The sequence below is a fragment of the Pinus tabuliformis genome, chromosome 5_1, assembly GCF_031772625.1.
Source record: "Pinus tabuliformis cultivar Carrire ecotype Pingquan chromosome 5_1, CPIR1, whole genome shotgun sequence".
NCBI classification, from domain to species: domain Eukaryota; kingdom Viridiplantae; phylum Streptophyta; class Pinopsida; order Pinales; family Pinaceae; genus Pinus; species Pinus tabuliformis.
This window is the reverse complement of record NC_142305.1, coordinates 414,295,833-414,318,990: the sequence shown is the minus strand read 5'-3', so window position 1 is coordinate 414,318,990 and position 23,158 is coordinate 414,295,833. Positions and strand designations below refer to the sequence as shown.

At 34.7% G+C, this 23,158-nt stretch overlaps 1 protein-coding gene across 1 annotated transcript; it reads left to right on the top strand.

Moving 5' to 3' along the window:
* Positions 1-9,754: 9,754 nt before the first annotated feature.
* LOC149165239 (BTB/POZ domain-containing protein At1g63850-like) lies at positions 9,755-11,035 on the top strand. Its single transcript, XM_089429755.1, has one exon. It carries the CDS (start codon positions 9,755-9,757, stop codon positions 11,033-11,035), a length of 1,281 nt encoding a protein of 426 aa, XP_089285881.1.
* The last annotated feature ends 12,123 nt before the right edge of the window (positions 11,036-23,158 follow it).

Sequence of the window (23,158 nt, the reverse complement as noted above, 5' to 3'; positions counted from 1 at the left end):
TCTTCTATTAGCATGCCTGCCTCAGGGTTAAACATAGGCATACATTTTTCAGGATGGGCCGGTAACTGACTCAAGGGTGCAGGCATTAAGACTGCGCCTGGGTTATTCCATGGAGTTTGGGCCATTGCTGAGCTAATAACAGAGGAAAGTGCAGAAGATGATCCTTGTGGTTGAGAAGATGAGGATATTATGACTCTAGATGGTTGAAAGGAGTTGAGGAAGTTGCAATAGGCTGATGGACGATGATCTGAAGTGGAGGAGTGGATGGTTGACTTCGCGGTGAAGAGGTTGAGATGGATGATGATGATGAAAGCGTCTCGCTATCGGATCCTTTAGGAGACTTCCTTGCTCTCTTCCTGGTAGGTAGAGGTACTTCGGTTGGTTGAACACCAAACTTTTCGCTTTTTAACCTGGTAAGAGGATGAGCAGGGTTATATTGCGAAGTCACGTTGCCTTGAGATATATCAAATTTTTGAGGAGATATTGAAAACCGCTGAAGTTTGTGAATCAAAGATTCAACTTCAAGAGGTTCGATAGTAGATTGTTCTGAAATGTTAGGGTTTGTAGCAGCCACTGTTGATCCAACGACTTTTGGCTTTGGGTTTAAAGATAATGGGGAAGTCGGGCTCGATGGTGAGGGCGATTTACTCTTAGAATGGTATTTAGATTTAGATTTACTTACCATTCACAGTTTGGTGGCCCTCTTTCTAGCGCCAAATATGTCGAAGCCTCGAAAAGCGGGTCTACAACAAGGGGGATACCTGCCCGATCCGGACCTTGGTTGGCAGCTCCTTTTCCGTTTGGTATAGCGGGTCCGACTGGGGATATGGGACCAGTTTCCCAATTTAAGTGTGTGTGTGAGAAAGATTGATATTTCTGTTTCTAACAGTTTCTAAATGGAATACTTCATCTCTAATTCTAATTTAATAATAAGGAAATTATATTCTAATAAACAGAAATATGTAAATCTACAATAACCCGGGGTGTAATCTTTCCTTTATGCGATCTAAAATGATTTCAAACAACAACTGGTAATAAAGATCATTCAGCTGTTATGAGAAAAGAATTCAATAAAGATGAACCACTTCGTATAAAAAGTTAGACAAGACAGTTGTGAAAAAAATATCGCATAATAAGCTACTCATACACGAAGCATAAATAAATAGCTATCACCGTAAAAAAGTGCCAAATGATAACTCAGGCATTCATATATCAATATATAAATAACTGAACATGGAAATCACTTTAACACAAGGCATAAATAGTTAAGAGATAGAAATACCATTTATAACTAGCCCTACTCATGAGATTCAAGTGATAACGATTTATCTCTTCTTAATCAAATATCCACTAAGAGTACAAAAGTGCAACATCAGTAGCAGATATCAAATGAAAACATCAATAAATCATGTTCCATTCATTCATCAAAACCTCCTCAGAAGGTACAGAAGTGCATGTTCTGGGGATAAGTTTTTGATAAATTTAAGGACCCTTCTCTAAATGCATGAGAAGGGTTTAAATACTACTAACTAAATATAAAAATAAATTATTGCAAAAATGTAGGATGCGGTTTAAATGACCGTCCTCTTTTCAGGAAAATAAAACAAAATTAAAACTAAAATTGAATCTAAAATTAAATTACTTCTATATTTGGTCCTTGAAATCGCATGCATGTAGCATCTGTTTGAGAAGATTCGGCTGGCCGACTTCCGATTTTATTCGAGCTGAGAAAACAGAATCGACAAGAGCTGGCACCATCCTTTCGGCCAAATTGATGATACACTTAAGAGTCATCCACTGGCTATGTGGCTTTACCAAGTATACCTAGTAATAATCCCAGTTCAACTTGGTTAACCCTTTGATTGCTTTTGCCTTTTCCTGAGGCTTCTGCTTCCAAACTGTCTGTATCGTTACTTTCTTGCAATTTTCGGGGTTTGCAGGTGACTGGGCAATTAGCAACTTTCCTTTTCAAGAAATTTTTCTCAGCGATTAGCACTAATCATCAGAAACTGCCTCTGTTTCTTGATCCGGATTTCCTTGATGCGTTTTTCACCTTTTGCGCTTTTTCCTTCTAGCGGATATAAAGTTCAACATTTGTAAAAATAATAATTCCGTAAGCTCTTGACCCTGAGTTTTAAACTGTCTATTTCTGATATCAACGCTATCCAGTATTTACATGACCATATCCGTGTATGGGAGAATTTTGGGCCTTGCTGCTATCCGGTGCAAGAATGAGCAAGCTAGCTCTGTGATGGATGGCTCTGAAGAACTATTTGAGTCCGCGGTAGCAGGAACTTCCATTACTCTGGGATTCTCCTCTTCAAACAGATTATACATGCCTTCCCACGTAGCAATCCCTGCGTCTCTGTTATAGGTTGTGTCTGTATACAAGGGCGCCATTTCTTTTTCTTTGGAGCTCGGAGCTTTGCTTTTCTTTCCCATTTTATCCTGCATATTGCTTTGTATTGGCCTCTGTTCTCTGCTCCTGGAATTCACAAGTGAAGTGAAAATGAATGACAAGGAAGGGTGATGGGAAAGTTTTAAATGCCGTAGACACATCAAGTATACCACCTTACGTGAGATGATTTTTTCGATAAGCACGAACCCATATTCCATTAATAACTGGAAACTAACTCATTTATTAGCATTAAAGTGCATAACCAGGTGTCAGCTTATGGAAAATACTTTTCTTAAATAACGAGCCCGAAAGATCTGCGATGAAGCGATTTTGCGATTTGCTTCGCAACATCGCAGATCGCAATATCGCAGATCGCAGAACCGTAACATCGCAATATCACTGTATCGCTGTATCACAATATCACAGATCGCAGAAAAGTTACACATTACAATCTTTATTATCCTGTTTTCTGCGAAATGCGATTTGCGATCGGCGTCATCGCATATCGGCAAATTAAAGTTTTTCGATGTAAGTTATGCTGAATGCGATGCGATATTTGTTTATTATCGCATATCGCCATCTCGCAATATTGGAATTCGGCTTATAGGGTGGTATGCTGTCATCTTTTTACGATGCGATTTTCCTAAGGAAAGATTTTATTTTACCTTATCATAAAACTTGGTTTTTTTATATTTTGCAAAAGGGGGTTTTCTAAACTTATGATGGTAATTTTATTTGAAAAGGAAATTTAAGCACTATTTTGATTTTTTAAATTTTTAACTAAGGGTCCCCACTTATTTAGTATTAGGAATAACATTAAATAAGAAAGGGGTTGTTGCTGGCCACAACACGACGGCACACGCAACTTACAAGCAAAGCAATGTCCTAATTCGTACAATAGTGATGTCCAATCAACCTACAGTAACACCGGCGATTAGATTATCACATCAAAAGAGATGAAACGCCCAGAAAGGGGTTCTTGAACGATGTTTAAGAATGGTCACTGCATTCACAGAAAATATGGAACACAAAAGTCTTAATACGTTGCATCCACTAGGCAAAGATATTGAGGCCAAAGTGTCATTTTATTTGCAAAAAGCAATGGCTTATGGTTTGGAAACAAGAATACGGCTGACGTAAGATTAAATGTAATCGATTCGGTTTGAGTGGAGTATCCCCGAAATCTTCGTTTTCTTCATTCTCAAGTGTTGAAGAAGGCTGAGTTTTTGAAACCAAGCTTTTCCAAAGCGGGTCCTAATCATCCTCATTTTATATTAACTATCATATTTTAAATATCTCAACATTTATTTATTAATCATATCACCTAACAAATAGTTATATGAAAATAAAATCAAATATTAAAGTTTAATTATATATATATATGCTACTTTTAAATTAAATATATGGATTAATCCAAATCTTTAATTTTCAAATATAAATTTATGAGTTTTCGCTAATATATTTAGCTAATAAGTATATATATTTGAATTTTAAATGGAAGAAGGTTGGTTGATTTTTTTTTTTTAAATTGGGGCCTAAATTGTTTTTCAAGGGAATTTGCTCAAGGCATGTTGAGTCTTAATGTAATGCAGAGTTTGTTAGATTGTATTGACTTTTTATTATTTGTACGTATTGACTTTTTATTATTTGTAACATTCATTTATATATAAACAATTTCTACCAAAATGGTCCATTACTTTTAATAAATTAAAAAAATTATATTCATGCCACGTGGCTCATAACACACCATTTTCCAAGGGATTTGAGATTATTTCAATTCTAATAAGTTCCTCCATGATAAGTTCCTCATTATCATTTATAACATTCATTTATGTATAAGCAAATATATAAAAAGGTATTTTCTTACCTCTTCACTACTGTGCAAATAAATATGTTAAGATCTACACCATTTTCCTAGGGATTTGAGATTATTTCAATTCTAATAAGTTCCTCCATGATAACTTCCTCATTATTGTTTATAACATTCATTTATGTATAAGCATTTATATAAAAATGTATTTTCTTACCTCTTGAATACCAAATTGTGTACTCCATTCCTTTGGGTTTATTATTCCATTGGGTTTGTAATATCAACCTTTTGTGTTTATTAATTTTGTGTTTTAATCATTGTGTTCTAGTGGAGTGTTTAAAGATGAATTTTGTATCAACCACATTTAAATTGTTGTTTGATTTTTATTTCTTAATTACTTCATTATTATTGATTAAATGATTATTAATATAATTGTTATTATAATTATATTTAGCGAAGTACTTTAATTGTCTTTTTCACCATAATTTTTTTGGTTAATTTTAATCAAAATCAAACAAAGATTTTTGAAAATTTGAATTTAAATTCTTTAATCTACATAATACAAGTGGCTGTAATTTTTTTTTAGAATATTAGATCTATTTATATACTAAAAAATATATTTGAAACAACTATTTCATATATTAGAAAACTATTTCATAACTTTTTTATTTTACAGTATTTATTACGCAATCCAAATAATAAACTTGAATTTTGATCATTCAATTCTTAAAAATATGCGTTTTAGTCACAGCCTGAGTTCGAAGTTCTAAAATATAGCAGATACGCACATCAAATTAGTACGTAAACATTATAGTCATATCACAGTTATGAATACGATAAATCATTCGGATGATAATTTTATACCTTTTTCTCCAATATAACCTCGTTCCAATGCTGCATATAGAATCAATATTATGTTTCTGAAATTTAATCCTTTCAAAGCTGAATATATAATCAATATTATGTTTCTGAAATCTAATTTCCTTTTCTTCCAATATAATCTCCTTCGCTCCTTCCCTTCCAGTGTTGTGTATAGAATCAATATTATGTTTTTAAAACACTGATTGGAGTTGGTGTGTGAAAATTGTTAAATTTAATTAGTTTTGTTTTAAAAATTTAATGTATCAAAGGCAATACTAAACTAAAATTTGATGTTGGGCATTTCAGATTTTCAACAAATGTAAGTTGTCTTTGCCAAAAAAATCTATGAAACAAACTAAGGTTTTCAAGGGAAAAAATATGAAACAAGCTGAGGTTCACTTTGAAGACGAGGAAAAAAATTGTATAGCTTAAATCATGTAAAAAATTCAATCTCATATATATATATGATTGCATACGCAGTGACATATACTTATTAGGTATAATAAATTTTTTTACGAAACTGAAGTAATGTCCATTAAAACTGGATGACAACAAAATTAATTGTTATTTTGATTACTTAGCTGTGATTAAGGAACTCTTGAGTTCTCTTAAGGTATTAAGATTTAAAATTGACAATCAAGGCAATGTTCAGATCTCTCACACACATAACTTCAAGTGTTTTAGCTTGGATCGTGGTGACAAATATACCCTAAAATTTGTATAAGTGATATATTGAAAGTGGAATCTTTATGATGCATAAGTCATTTGTCTACTTCTTACGTTTCTAAGAGTGCCAAATTACTTTTACCTTTATAAAAATGCTTTAATTGTGTTATGGTTTAAAATTTACTTTTATAAAAGTGTTTTAATTGTTTTATGTTTAAATAATTTGTAATATAATTTTTTAATAATATTATATATTTTTATTATTTAAATTATATTTTTAAATATATAAATATTTTTTTTAATATTAAAACTATTTAACCATTTAAAATTCTATCTCTAATTAATTTTTATTAACTTTTAAATAAATTTTATAATTTTTTATTTTATTTATATCGTCACAACTAGAAACCTATCCAAATTTATCAATATCTAATAACTATTTGATTTCTCAAAACCACTGACATAAAAACCACTCACATAAAGCTAAAGTTTAACAAAAACATCATTATCAAGTTTCCTACATATTCTCAAAATCACCGACATAGAAAATAGACGTATCATACATTGATATTCTCAAAAAGCACCCGGATAAAGATTGACAAGGATCAATATTACATGTACCATATATTCTCAAAATCACTCACAATATAAAAACTATCATATACTAATATTTTTAAAAGCACTCATATAAAGCTTAGTTCTACATATTTTCACAATTACTGGAATAAAGCTTGAGTTGTCACAAACAATGACAAATAAAGCAATACGTGCGATGTCGGTTACCCATTTATTTGATTAATTATTTTATCAAATTGATTCACTCTCTTTACTTTTCTGTAAAATCGTACAGCTGGGAAGGGGCACATAGAATTGAGTTAACCGCTTAAAAATGAGTTGGTTTTCAAAATTTCTGGTATGTATTTATCTTTTGATTGGAATTTAGAAATTTTAAATTAAATAATTATGAATTTAGAAATGGAAAATTAAATTGTTTTTTATTTTATAAATATATTTATAAAAAAAAAATTAAAATTAGTGATGATGCTGATGATTTCTTTCTATTATTGACGATGATGATGTATAAAACAATGGAATGATTAATGATTTCTTTCCATTCTTGATCCTCAAAAAATTATTAAAATTTCAATTTAAATAACCCATTATTCCAAAATACAGTTGTTTAATGTGTCATATTACAAGACAGAGTTGTTTAATTTGTCATATTACAACACAGATTTGACTATCGAAACAGAATTTTGCGACGCTCCAACGTTACATATATAGAACTTGAGAATGATTTATTTATTTTTTTTATTATATTCTTAAAACCATTTTGTCATTTTTAGTGACATTTAGGAACGGAGTTGTTTTTAGTGTGATTTTTTGGAGATTCTTGGGACGGAATCCAGCGGAAAAAATGTCTCTAGTTTGACAAAGTAGGTTGCGTCTTACCTGACACAGGTGCTAACATCACACCTTGGAGCTTGAAGCCCTGGTGGTTAGGCGCAATGATGTCAACGCCTTGGAAATTACAAATTCAAATATTTACTCAAGAAATCTAAAAAGTATTTCTAACTTGTCTCAAATTAATAGTAAAACATAGTTCCTAAAGGAGTTGTCTTTAAAGAGACTTTTTGGAAGCTTTTCCGGTGGGTTTTTCCAGTCAAAATCCGGCAGCAATTTATGCACAATCAAAGCGTCCTAGGGGTTTTTCAGGGTGTTGAATCCAGATATGCAGTTAAAAAACCATTTTAAATAATACAAATCAAGATTTAACCTCAATTTTTTCCGCCGGATTCCGTCACTGGAATCTCCAAAAAGTCGCACTAAAGACAATCGTAAGCAACCAAGTCTAGGCTGGCCACTTTAGGATTATCGGTTGCCTTTTTGTCACTCGCAGCTAAAATGGAGGAAACAAAAGTTCCATATAGTGAGTTTCACTAGCTTCATCTTTGACTTTATTTACATCGATACACATTCAGAACACAAAATTTGTATTCAAAACTGGGTCGATTCATAAAATGGAATTGTTGATCATGACTACATTAAAATGGAGATTACAGTGCTTTAGACCATTAACTTCATTGGATACTATTTGTACAGAATTCCAAGTAACAAGTTTCTCCTCCTCTTCAATATGTTCAACATGCTCAATAATAAAAACCCCAACATTTACTTCAAAACCCAAGATATTTTCAGTCATAATCTATGTATAGAATGAAAAATTTTAAATCTATTAACTCCAACCAACACATTTATAACACCCGAAGGATGAAAAAAAAATTCAATTCATGATATCAAAAGTTCCTAAAGACAAACATTGCACGTTTACTAAAACACCGAGTCCAAGGGAAACACAAATTTACTCTCTAACTCCCATAGTTGTGGGCATTCAAAGCTTATGATAAAAGCTCCTGTTACGAGAAGAGCAGAGTCAAGTCTGATACTGATTTAGTTTATGCTTGATCAATTTGGTCTCTGTAATTCTTTTTGCCTTTTGCATGTATTTAATTTAACTGTGTGATGAGTAATTCACTTTGTTTAATGGTCAATTTGTTTGATTGGTGACATTGTAGTGGTTTTTTAAAATAATTTTAAATCGATTCTTACTATTTCAACAATTAAATTCATAGATTTCAAAATATTTTAAATCCAACATGGACAAATACCAAAGTGCTATCTCTTTCCATTAATTGATTCCACTTTAATATAGAAAAACCCCAATCTTGCTCTACCATTCAATAATTGATGTCACTTATCTCACTTCCATTATTTAGAATGATACAGATGGCAACATTGTAAAATGCATTACTTATTTTCTGCCCAATAATAAGTGTCAACAAGATAACACAGGGTGTACTTTGTTTAAAATCCATGTTCATTTCAAAACTCTCAACATGTTTGTGCCCTTCCTAATAAGCATAAATTATGCTTTCTCATTATTTGATTTCTTTAGTTGGTTTAGTGGATTTGTACTCATACTTGTAGAGTTTCCATTATAGCTTAGCGTTGGTTACATGGAGGGTTTTAAACTAAAATAAATTTATTTAGCCAGTAATTTAATTATTATTATTATTATTATTATTTTAATTTAAAAATATAATTTTCAGTGATATGTTGATTTTTTATTATTTAAAAAGTGGATTTGTACAGATGCTTGTAAACTTTCCATTTTAGCTTAGCTTTGGTTAGATTGAGGGTTTTAAACTAAAATAATTTTTTTTAGCCAATAATTTAATTATTATTATTATTAATTTTTTTTAATTTAAAAATATAACTTTTAGTGATAGGTTGATTTTTATTATTTAAGATGTTTTTTTTTTAATATAAATAGATTTACAGTTTTTAAAAATTCTAATGTAGATGGATTATATAGATATGGCACTTAAAATTTGTGATTTAGATTCATTTTTATTAAATGTTGAATGAATTGATTGAAAAATATACTTTAAAAACTAAAATAAAAAATTAGAAAACAGTTTTTTTTAGATTTATATTGGATTATAAGAAAGAATTTAAATAAATTGTTAAAAACAATACCGATTGGAAAAGATTTAAATTTATTTAAACTTCAGATGAAAAAAAACTCAAAGAAACACATCTTATAGTGTACGTTTTTTCAGATTCAATATGGTACATAAACACTTAGCTGTCTAAACAAATAACTTATAAATACACTTGGCTGTCTAAACAAATAACTAATAAATACAAATAGCAAAAGCAGGAAACAAAAATCATATGGGCAAAAACAGTCACATTACCACCGGCACCCATATTCTTGGTCTTGATAGCATTGGTTATTTAAATAAGTGACATGAAGTAAAGCCACTCCCTTAATAATTTCCTGTCAACATTGATTCCTTAACCCGGTGACACAAAGTTGATAGCAACGGCATTAAAGAAACACTCCAGCAAAGCAATGTGTCCTAGGTTCCTAGGATAGTGATGTCCAATCAAAATTAGATTATCGCATCGAAAGAGATAAAACGCCGACAGAGATTCTTGGACGGTGTTTAAGAATGGTCACTGCATTCAAAGATCGTAATACTCTCTGCAAAGTTATTGAGGCCAAAGTGTCAATTGCAAATTTGCAGGAAGCAATGGCTAACCAGTCACTACTGTTTGGGGACAAGAATACGGCCGACGTAAGATTGAATTTAATCGATTCAGCTGGAGTGGAGTATCCTGGAAATCCTCTTTTACTTCATTCTCAAGTGTTGAAGAAGTCTGAGTTTCTTGAAACCAAGCTTTCCCAAAGTGGGTCTTCGGCTAAGCGACCATTTGAAATCAAGGTAACATGTTCTTACCATCCAGAGACTTACATCAAATGTATTCAGCTAATGTATTCTTATGATACAGACCAATGCTTTAATTTCACTCATGTGGATGAAGCATTGACTATTTTACCAGTTGCTTCTGAAGTGATGTTTCGTGATTGTATGGAGTCATGTATGCGATATTTAGCTGCTGTGCGCTGGTGTCCTGAGCAAGAAGCCAAGCTCCCCGTGCTGTTGTCATCGTTGAACATAAATGTATTGCCTGACTTAGCTGCTAGACTTGGTATGAGCCAAAGCAAGTCAGATTGCGAAGATATAAAGATGCTGAAGGAATCTCTACAAGAATTGTTGCAGAATACTGACAATAATGTAGAACTTCGCAGCATTGTGGAGCAACATATCTTTGATTACTTTAAGTTAAATACGTCACCAGCTATTAATGTTGTTTGCAGTCATGTCATTTTGAAACGGTTTAGGGCAGATGTGAAAGCTATTAAGTCTAAGTCTGATGAAAGGTCTATGAGACCGGCGGCTTGTTCTGACTTGTGTTGGCTACTGGGCGTCATTCGGCGTTGCGATTCAAAATTGTTCGCAACAGTGGTCAAAGAGTTTTGTGAAGATGTCGATCTTCGTAATGCAGTAGCTGGTGGAGCGATACATTATTACTCTGCTCTGCCGGACATGCTTACCATTTTAATTGATCAGATTTTGAAGGCTATGGAAAATGGAGAGATAATTACTACAGTGTCATTCCGTGTCGATTTTCTTACCAAATGGGCTGTTATAATGGTCAAACTCCTGAACAGTCTTCGTAATTACGTTTACGATGACACAGCAAGCACATTTCAGAGTGCACTGGAGACTGGTATTATTGGCGTAGGTGAAACTCTCCCTTTGGTTGAGCAAAAACGCATTTACAGCTTTTGCCAAGATATTTTCACCAAAAATTCCATGAGCACGAATAGTCTCTTTAAATGGTGGGCTCAGAAACTGCACGACGCCATCATGTTACACAAGATTTGACAAAAGGCAACATGAGGAGGCGGCTTCAACATTGACATACTATATATGCCATTTTGGCTTTTACATACTCTTTGATTTGCTTCTTTTTGTAATTAATACGATGGGATTTAATCTAGCTTGATGAAACTATTTTCCTGATCGCTGCTCGTTATTAGTAGTACCTGCGCAAGGCAATGTAGTTACTATAGGCCATCTTAACTTAGTCGGTTGTGTATTTTCTGGGTGATAAATGTTTTATTTACGCTGGATTTGGATGCTAAACAAATCTTTTAATACTCCTGAGTTATTCTGTAGCATCCGAACTCTATGTACATTTCAGAAAAACAGTTATAGTGTCATGACTTGGACTGTTTGGACAAGATTGGTTACCGTCTTTTTGGTGAAGCTGGGCTTTCTTTATACAGGATATGTATGTAACCTTTGATTCCCTCTACCTGAATAGCAAGATACAGCAATCTTCAATTGAAAAAAGATGAAAAAAAAACAATAACCATCTTTTCATGGTTTTCATTTATATTAATTTCAATTTAATAATATTTTTTTTTGTTATTATGTAATACATGAGTTTTGATTTGTATTAATTTCAATATAATAATATACTTTTTAATTATTTTATAATATATAAATCAGGATATAAATTGACAGTAATATTATTTTATAATATATGAGTTAGGATATAAATGGATAGTAAGAAAAGAAGTTATTCTTTGTATTTTTATTGGATTTCATTTAAGGTTTTGTTATGATTATAGATATTATTATTTTCATTTCAAAATTTAGATGGTCCTAAATAAGGTTTTAGTTTTAATGCAAGTTAAAAAGTAGTGGTGTATTTCTAAAGGTTAACTAAAGTTTTAAAATAAATTGTAAAGTAGTAATGTATGTCCAAATTCCACTTTTTCTTTGCATGTGCCCCTAGCTAGGGTACAAAACCCATATGGGTTTTGTCCAACTGCCACTACTCTTATCTACCTACCATCGATGCAAACCACCATTTAAGTTTTATTAATTGCCTCCTTTCTATTGTTATAGATGTTGTTTGAAGTTTATTACATTTTGAGATTTGGTATTCTTTTGGCCCTACCTCTATGTGACATAATTCTAGTGTGAGAAATAGCTTCTATCTCCCATATCCTGCCCACCTCAAATAAATTTATTAGGTTGCTAGTAGCTTGGGCCCTACTCTACAACGGGGAAGCTAGTGCTTCCACTGGGTAGGCCAATTGCTGAGCCCCTACCCTTCCCACTATAGTGCTCATGTATAGTGGTCATGACTAGTTTCTTTTTGGAATGAGAAACCTAAGCAACCATTATTAGCATCTTGTCTATTCACACCATAGCATGTTGTTTGTTCACACCATAGTTCTTCATGTTATATGTTCACCAATGATTCATGTATTATTACATGCACTTTTCCTTTTACTTTAGGATTATTTCAAACACAAAAAAATATTTGCAATTGCATGCCTCCAAATCATATGGAAATTTATCTTATTATGCAAAATAGGACTGTGAACTTACTTAACCCTGAACTTGTATGTAATTTTAACAATCATTAATTTTTCCTTATGACTATCATTGGGATTATGTATGCAATTCTATTTGCTAGAATTATGCAGTTAGTATTCAAGTAATAACCACCAGAATTCTTAGCAACATAAACTTTGTAAACTACGTTGGGGTATTTATGAGCCCACGATTTTTAGGTGTATCTCTCTGCTTTTATAGTTGTGTACTCTCCCTTGAAAATATAAAAATATCTTATTTCTTTAAAAAGGAAAAATGAAAAATGAACAAAAGCAAAGGAAAGACATTGATTGCCTCCCATCATTAGCTAAACAAGAGTGATAACACATTAATGTAGATCTTAATAATTTCAGAAGTTTCCCAACATCACAACACATGAAACATTGGCAATGTTTTTGAAACCTTAAAAGTAAAAGATCTAGCTGGTGAGATTTCCACAAGCTCAAGCCCGATAACAAGGACAAACAAAAAGGGAGATTATTGAACTTACTATTGACATAGATTGTCATTGATGTCAATATGGCAATATTCGAGGAGCCAGAGGAGGAAAAACAGAGCATATCGGAGGAGAAAATAAGCATATCGAAGGCACAAACAAGCATATCGGAGGAGCAAACAGAGCTATCAGAGGAGCAAACAGAGCTATCGGACAAGCAAAACAAAGAGAAGCCAGAGGAGGCAAAACAGAGCATATCAGAGGAGCAAACAGGTCTATTGGAGAAAACATAGCTACCAGAGGCACAAACAGAGCTATCAGAGAAGCAAAGCAGAGAGGAGCAAATAGAGCCATCGGAGGAGCAAAACAGAGCTATCGGAGCTCAGAAGGAGCCATATCGGGAGCAAGGTATGCCAAAGAATACATTATCGGGAGCAATATATGCCACAAAAGAGTTAAAAGAGGCAGAAAACATATATATGTATGCAAATACATTATCGGAGGCAGAAAACACATATATGTATGCAAATACAGTATCGGAGGCATAAAACACATATATGTATGCAAATACACTATCGAAGGCAAAAAACACATATATGTATGCAAATACACTATCGGAGGTAGAAAACACATATATGTATGCAAATACACTATCGAAGGCAGAAAAACTTATATATATGCAATACACTATCGGAGGCGGAGAACAGTGCATATTTCGGGATACACTATCGGAGGTGGAAAATACATATATATTGGTGGATCGGCGTCAGCGATGCCACGAGGCAAGGGAAAGACCCCCAGGGCCATGCGACATGCGATTGCGATGATCAACGTTCGCAATATCGCATCGTCGTGATGCAAAGGAGCGGGGCCAATAACACATGCTACTACCTATTGCGATCACACAACTGGACCCGATGGGTTTTATAAACCCGTCTGTATAAGTTTTGAGTTCCGCACATAAAGGGGTTTTCAGTGTATTGGCAGGTTTTGGTGTAAAAGCTGAAATACAGAGGAAACGCCCCAAAGCGACCAAAGGCAGACCCAAAGCAGTTATAGATGTGGGTCTAATGTTCCTTGAAGTCCGCCCTTAAGCGTTTTTGTCGGGTCTTTCATATATTTCCTGTGTATTTCAGTATTTGTGTTGCCCGAGGTTTTTAAGGCCAAAAGGCTTATGATAAAGGTTTCGATAGTTCAATAGGCCTGAAAAGAGTCGATTGCGATTGCAATGGTGACATGGCAGGTGGGGGCCTCCTTGTTAGTACATTCTCACCAATGAAATCTCTTCGTAAGCAATAAAGTCTATTGTTTGCACATTATTATTAAAAAGGGCCTCAGTTACAATTTTTAAAATGCAAACAATCTTCTCTGAGTCTTTTTGGCTCTCACTGATTGAATCAACATGTCGATGAAGTGTTGATGAACACGAAGAGACAGAGGAAGTCGAAAAGCCGGGAAGCAGAAGGAGAAGCCAGCGCAGAGGAAGCCAAAGCAATGAAGAAGAGGGAAGCCAAAGAACAAGCCAATGTAGAGGAAGTTGAATCGAGCATTGAGGAAGATGAAGAGTCAGCGAAATGTGGAAACCAACAGTCAGACGCATCAGGAACATATAAAACAGGAAAAACAAGGAAAGGGTCTGTGTGTGTGTGTATAATATAAGCGAAGTTCAGGTAGAGGTAGGAGAAGCAAGAGAACAAGAGTGAAGCGTAAGCTTAACAGGCTTGGGAGTAGAGAACTACAACAAAATAGTTATACCAGTTTAGGGTTGGAGCCCACGGGGTTGGAGCCTCAGAACTAAAAGGATTGGAATCCTTGGGAGTTGGTGCTCCTAAGTGCAGAACTATTGCCTTGGCAAAAGAGAGTTGGTGCTTTGGAGGTTGGAGCCTCACTAAAGTCCGAGTTGGTGCTTAGCAACTGATTGCAACCATTTACATTTTGTATCTATTTTCACTTCACAAATTATTTTTAATAAAATCATTGATTTCAATTATCTATTTCTGTGTTTTATATATAAATGCTTTGGTGATAAAAAGAAAAATTGAAAAGAAATACTGATTCACCCTCCTCCCTCTCCGTATTTCCAACAATTGGTATCAGACCGAGCTTCTTCATATTAGCCTAACAACTTGAAGAAGGATTCATAGTCATGATGAGAAATCACGAAGCATCAAGAAAACCTCCTCTATTCGATGACACTAATTTTGGTTTCTAGAAAAAGAGAATGACCTACTACATAATGTCCCTTGGACCTGAAGTCTGGTATTCGGTTCTAAATGAGTAGCCAATTCCTTCCACATTTCCAACAGACCAAGACGAGAGGAAAACCTACAATGCAAATGCAAAAGCCTTGAACTCCATCACTAGTGGAATCACTGATTCTGAGTTTACAAAAGTCATGAATTGTAACTCTTCCAAAGAAATGTGGGATAAGCTAATTAGCTTATACGATGGGGACTCAAAAGTCAAGAAGGCAAAGATTCAAACTCATAGAAGGCAATTTGAAAGCCTAAAAATGGAATATGAAGAAGATATTGCAGCATACTTTCTCTGAGTAGCTAAAGTGGTCAACTCTCTTAAAGGATCGGACAAAAACATTGAAGAAAGTACCATTGTTCAAAAGGTATTAAGATCTCTTCCAGACATATTTGACTCCAAAATAAGCGCCATAGAAGAAATAAAAGATCTAGATACTCTCAAGATGGATGAACTCCATGGAATCCTCATTGCCTATGAGATGAGAAAAGGTGGCCTAAGCTCCAAATATGCAACATTCAAGGCTTCAAAATCAAAGAAGGGGAAAGAAAGGAATGACTATAGTGATGAATCCAATGTGGAATTTGAATTGGCTCAATTTGTACGAAAGCTAAGGAAAGGATCTAAGCTAAAAGGTAAGTACCCCCTTATTTGTTTCAAATGTGGAAAAATAGGTCATTATGCTGCAAAGTGTCCTCATAAACATGATAGTGATGATGAAGGAAATTCTAAAAGAATGGTATACAAAAAGAAAGGGATCAATAAGAAAACTTCTTCTCTAATCAAGATGAGTTTGATGAGGATAAATTTGTAGTCATCAAAAAGAAATTAGATGAGGAAAGTGATTGGGCTGAAAGCCAAGAAACATTATTCATATCATTCAATGATGATGACTCGGGACTAGAAGGAAATGTAGATGAACTGTTAATAAGTGCCATTGAAGAAAATGAGAAATTACATAATAAAATGATTTCTCTCAAGGTAGAAAATGAGGAAACAAGAAGAAGGGAAGTTCTCTTGGAAACAAAGCTAAAAGAAAAAGAAGAAACTTGCGAAGAACGTGAAGCTGAAATAGTATCTCTGAGGAAGGAATTGGAGCAAGTTAAAAAGGGTTGGAAAAGCTCTCAAATACTTGAGACTATCCTAAAAAGTCAAAAACCTCAACATGACAAATCTAGAACAAGTTTTAAAGGAGAATCATCAAGCACTAAGAATAGTGCAAAAAGCTATGCTGATGCACTTTCCAGCAACCTAAAAGAAGAAAAATTATGTCATCAAAGGTGCATCTCAGATCCGAAGAATGAAGACAGAATAACTCCAAAGAAGAATGTGGATTCGAATCATGGATATTATAGAATATACAAACCTATATTCCATCAAAGGCCCATCTCAAATCCAAAGAATGAAGCGGGAGGAATTCCAAGGAAGGAATTTGACTCAAATCGTGGCTACTACAATAGGTACAAAACTATTTTTCTTGGACATAGTTTTCATTGTAAGAAAATTGTTCATCAAGCCAAACATTGCATGGCTCACAGGAGTGAAACACCAAAGCTAAAGGATCAAATAATCAAACCATATGGCCCCAAAAGGTAGGGATAAATCAAAACCTTCAGTTCGTTTGATCCCTTGACCAAATTTGATTTGATTTTCTCATTCTGCTAAAATAATGGACACTATGAACAAGATTGCCCACTCAAAATAGGAAAATCAAGTAGTGAGAATCCCATCATGGATAACTGTGGCCTAGCTCTATATGCTCAAAATAATGAAAATCATTGGTTTGTGGATAGTGGGTGCTCCAAACACATGACAGGGGACAAAAGGAAGTTTGTCTCATTGAACAAAAAGGAAGGAAATGTATCCTTTGGAAGTGGATCTGCCAGCATTGCTGGAAAAGGAACTGTTACTCTTATCAATGGAAAAGGAAAAGCCCAAAATGATCTGCTAGTAAACAGGCTCAAACACAACCTCTTGAGTGTTACCCAAATCTGTGATCAAGGAGATAATGTTGTCTTTAGCACCAAAGATTGTGAAATAAGGAACTCTTCCTCAAGGGAACTTGTGGAGAAAGGGGTTAGAACACTAGACAACATTTACATTCTGAACAAGATTCAAGAGGATAAATGCTAGTTAAGTCAAACAGATGAAAGTTGGTTGTGGCACAAGTGACTTGGACATACAAGCTTCAAGAACTTGATCAATATCAGCAATATTAAAGTTGTACGAGACATTCCAAAGTTATTCAAACCAAAACAAGCAATATGTGGTCCATGTCAACATGGAAAGCAAACTAGAACCAGCCACAAGACCAAGGAGTCCTCTACATCAAAGCCCTTGGAGATTATCCATGTTGATTTATGTGGACCAACTAGAAATTAGGCACTCCAAGGAGAAAGGTACTTTGTTTTATTTGTTGATGACTATACTAGAATGATGTCGATATATTTTATAAAATATAAATCTGAAGCATTTGATTGTTTTAAGAATTTTAGAGCTCTTGTAGAAAATGAAAAGGACTCAAATATTAAGTGCCTCAGAACAGATAGAGGGAGAGAATTCACCTCAAAATAATTTAATGAGTTCTGTAAAATACATGGAATTAGAAGAGAATTCTCTGCTGCCATAACACCCCAGTAGAATGGGATAGTTGAAAGAAGAAACCGAACAATTCAAGAAATGTCAAGAAAAATGCTATTAGAAGTAGATTTGCAGCCAAAATTCTGGAGAGAAGTAGTTGGGACAACTTTCTATACCTTGAATAGAACTCAATTAACACCAAATTATGAAAAAAATCCTTATGAACTATGGAAATGAAGACCTGCTTTAGTAATGTACTTAGAGATATTTGGAAGTAAGTGCTTCATAAAAATCGATGATGGCTCACCAGGAAAGTTTGATTCTTGGGTTGATGAAGGGATCTTCCTTGTATACTCTACACGGAGCAAAGCCTACAAGTTCTACAATAATCTACTAAGGAAAATAGTGGAAAGCATTGATGTAAAGATTGATGAAGACTTTGCAGAAGAAGAAATTGAAGAACGCGAAGTTGATCCTTTCATTGAAGAAGAAGAATCTGAAAAAGAAGAAATCGATCAAGAAGAAGCCGAGGAAAAAGAACCACCTCATACCCCTTCAATGATGAAGTTTCTCTTGAAATATCATCCAAAAGAGAAGATTATTGGAAATAGAGATGAAGGGGTGCAAACCCAAAAAAGGATGATAAGTACACCAAAGAAAAATGATATTCTTCTTCTATCCATGATAGAACTAGAAACATATACTCAAGCAGGTAAGGATCCTTATTGGGTAAAAGCCATGGAAGAAGAGATGTCCCAAATTGAGAAAAATGAGACATGGAAGTTGGTACCTCGTCCAAAGGACAAAAAAATTATATGAACCAAGTGGGTATTCAAAAAAATGAATGAAGATGGACAAATCATCAAAAACAAGGTAAGGCTTGTTTTCAAAGGTTATGCACAAATTGAAGGAATTGAATTTGAAGAAGAATTTGCACCAGTAGCTAGTATGGAATATATCAGGATGTTCTTGGAATTTTCTTGCTCAAAAGGATTCAAAATCTATCAAATGGACGTAAAATCAACATTTTTGAATGGTGACCTCAAGGAAGAAGTATACATGGAGCAACTAGGAGGGTTTGATCTAACAGAAGGAAAAGACTTAGTCTGTAAGTTGAAAAAGGCATTATATGGGCTGAAACAAGCTCCCAGAGCTTGTTATGCTAGATTGGATCACTATCTACAACAACAAGGCTTCAAGAAAGGAGTGGCAGGAAGTAATCTCTACATGAAGATAGATCAAGGTAAGTTACTAGTCACACTTGTTTATGTTGATGATCTGATTTTTGCTAGCAATAATGATGAGATGAGCCATGAATTTTCTCAAAACATGTCAAAATAATTCGAGATGTCGATGATAGGAGAGTTATCTCACTTCCTTGGACTACAAGTATCTCAAACTAGAGAAGGATTGTTTATATCTCAAGCCAAATATCTTAAAGATATGCTTAAAAGACATGGAATGGAAGACTGTGCACCCATGAGCACACCTATGACCACAAATTGCAAATTGAGCAAAAATGATGACTCCTCTCGTGTGGATGCAACTCATTATAGGTCAATAATTGGAGCCCTTCTGTAATTAACTGCTATGAGACTCGACATAATGCAGGTAGTAGGAATGGTGGGAAGATTTAAATCTGCTCCTAAACAATCCCATTTGTTAGCTGTAAAAAGAATTCTCAGATATCTGAAAGGAACTCCTGATTTCGGTCTTTGGTACCCTAAGAGCTGAACACTGACTGTACTGAATACACCAATGCTGATTGGGCCGGAAGTGCAGATAATCAAAAAATTACTAGTGGAAATGCATTCTTCCTGGGAGACTGTTTAGTATCTTGGATCAATAAAAAAACAGAAACCCATATCATTATCCACAACCGAAGCCGAGTATATAGCTGTAGCAGACTCTTGTACTCAAATACTATGGATGAAGGAAGCTCTAAAAGATGTCAACATATGTACAGATCAACCAATTACCATTTATTGTGATAACAAAAGTGCTATCAGTCTCAATAAAAATCCAGTAATGCACTCAAAAACCAAACATATACCAATCAAGTATCATTTCCTTCGTGAACAAGTAGCTGAAAAAAACATCATCTTGGAATATATCAATACTAAGGAGTAGATAGCTGATATTTTCACAAAACCTCTTTTTCGAGAAGCATTTGAACATCTTCGTCAAAAGATGGGGGTTATCTCTTTAACATCACTCAAGTTCATTCATAAAGATGTTGCAGGACAGGGGGTGCAGTTCGATAAGGGGAGTCCGTATGCATTCCTTTTCCATTGATGTCAAAGGGGGAGAGAAGAAGAATATTGCCATCAATTACAAAGGAGAAGATTGTTGACATAGATCGTCATTATGTTAATATGGAAGTATTCAAGGAGCCAGAGGAAGCAAAATAGAACATATCGGAGGAGCAAACAGGCTTATCGGAGGAGCAAACAGAGCTATTGGAGGAGAGAATAGAGCTATCGGAGAAGCAAAATGGAGAGGAGCCAGAGGAGGCAAAACAGAGCATATTAGAGGAGTAAACAGGCATATTGGAGGAGCAAATAGAGCTATCGTAAGAGAAAACAGAGCTATTGGAGAAGCAAAATAGAGAGGAGCAAACAAAGCCTTTAGAGGAGCAAAATAGAGCGATCAGAGCTCAGGAGGAGCCATATCGGGAGCAAGGTATGCCAAAGAATACAGTATCGGGAGCAATATATGCCATGAAAGAGTTAAAAGAGGTCGAAAACACATATATGTATGCAAATACATTATCGGAGGCAGAAAACACATATATGTATGCAAATACACTATTGGAGGCAGAAAACACATATATCTATGCAAATACACTATCGGAGGAAGAAAACACATATATGTATGCAAATACACTATCAGAGGTAGAAAACACATATATGTATGCAAATACACTATCAGAGGCAGAAAAGCACATATATATGAAATACACTATCGGAGGCAGAGAAGAGTGCATATTTCATAATACACTATCGGAGGTGGCAAATACATATATATTGATGGATTGACGTCGGCGATGGCACGAGGCAAGGGAAAGACCCTCGAGGCCATGCGGCATGTGATTGCGATGATCGAAGATCGCAATATCACATCGTCGCGATGCAAAGGAGTGGGGCCAATAACACATGCTATTGCTGATTATGATCACACAGCCAGACCCGTTGTGTTTTATAAACCTGTCCTTATAAGTTTTGAGTTCCGTGCATAAAGGGTTTTTCAGTGTATTGGCGGGTTTCGGTGTAAAAACTAAAATACAAGGGAAAAGCCCCAAAGCGACCAAAGGCGGACCTAGAGCAGTTATAGATGCAGGTGTAATATTCCTTGAAGTTCGCCCTTAAGCGTTTTTGTCGGGTTTTTCATATATTTCCTGTGTATTTTAGTATTTGTGTTACCTAAGGTTTTTTAGGCCAAAAGGCTTATGATGACGATTCCGATAGTTCAATAGGCTTGAACAGAGCCGATTGTGATTGCAATGGCAACATGGCAAGTGGGGGCCTCCTTGTTGGTACAATCTCACCAATGAAATCTCTCCATAAACAATAAAGTCCATTGTTTGTAGATTCTTATTAAAAAGGGCCTCGGTTACAATTTTTAAAATGCAAACAATCTTCTCTGAGTATTTCCCGCTCTCATTGATTGAATCAATGTGTCCCTGAAGTGTTGATGAACACGAAGAGACAAAGGAAGCCGGAAATTCGGGAAGCCGAAGGACAAGCCAGTGCAGAGGAAGCCAAAAAATAAGCTAGCTCATATGAAGCTAAATCGAGCATTGAGGAAGCCGAAGAGCCAACGGAATGTGGAAACCAACAGCCAGAGGCATCATGAACATATAAAACAGGAAAAACAAGGAAAGGGTTTGTGTGTGTGTGTATAATCAGAGTGAGAGGAAGCCGAATTTCAGGCAGAGGAAGGAGAGGTAGGAGAAGCAGGAGAACAGGAGTGAAGCAGAAGCTCATCAGGCTTGGGAGCAGTGAACTACAGCAAAACAATTATACCAAGTTAGGGTTGGAGCCCACAGGGTTGGAGCCTCAGAACTGAAAGGATTAGAATCATTGGGAATTGGTGCTCCTAAGTGCAGAACTATTGCCTTGGAAAAGCACAGATGGTGCTTTGGAGGTTGGAGCCTCACTAAACTCCAAGTTGGTGCTTGGCAACCGATTGCAACCATTTACATTTTGTATCTATTTTCATTGCACATATTATTTTTAATAAAAGCATTAATTTCAGTTATCTATTTCTATGTTTTATATATAAATTCTTTGGTGATAAAAAGAACAATTGAAAAGAAATACTGATTCACCCCGCCCTTTCAGTATTTCCAACACTTACATCCTCGAATAGAGATATGACTTACTCCATGTATCTATCAATGATGTTTGTATCATGATAGTTGTACATATTCACAACTACATTTTGACTCCATAATTACATTGATTTCTTGCTTGGTCCTTTCTTAGGAGACCACATATCATATGTCCATTTCTGTAGTAATTCTGAAATTGAAACTCATCAATCCATCCAAAGACCTTTTCTCTTCCTTGACTCTTAAAAGATAGTGGTTTCCCTTTATTTTTATTTGCATCTATCTTAAACGTGGGGTTTTCGAACAATTATGCACCTAGGGTTCAAGATATCGTCTTGCAACTTGAAATTAACTTAAGCTTTGTCAACACTTGTGGTAAGGAGACTAGGGTATTGACGAGGGCACTTTGTTGTAACTAGTGAGGCTATTAATGGTGTGCAATTTCAACATTGTTCACCATATCAAGGGAGTTTGGCTAAGATGAATGATTGATAGATAATTTGCTCAACTGTTCACATGCACACGTATCCTAAGTGTGATGCTTCAAATGTTATAATTTTTCTGTCTATTGTGGGTAATGATGATTCTTGAGATTGAATGGAATTTTCACATTAAAATTTTCTAGTTTCGGTTGAGCATAAAGGCTTATGCTTTTATATTTCCAGAGGGTATCACTCAAAAAAATGGTCATTGGTAACAACTTTAGCTCAATCAAACAAATATTTTGGTTTGAAATTAAAGTTTCATGAATTGGGTTTTGAATGTAGTTTTCTACTATGTTTTAAGATACTCCTTTTCCTAGGAGCAAGTATTGTCAATCTAACTGACAATTTTGATTTTCCTGACGATGAACCACACTAGTTGGTTCGAAACGCGTCGACAAATGATATTCCTTGTGATTTTCGCCGAAAAAATCTCTCTAACTTAATATGGATCACAGAAGCCTGAAGTCTATAATTTTGAGTTTCATCGCATGATTAACATTCTTTCACTT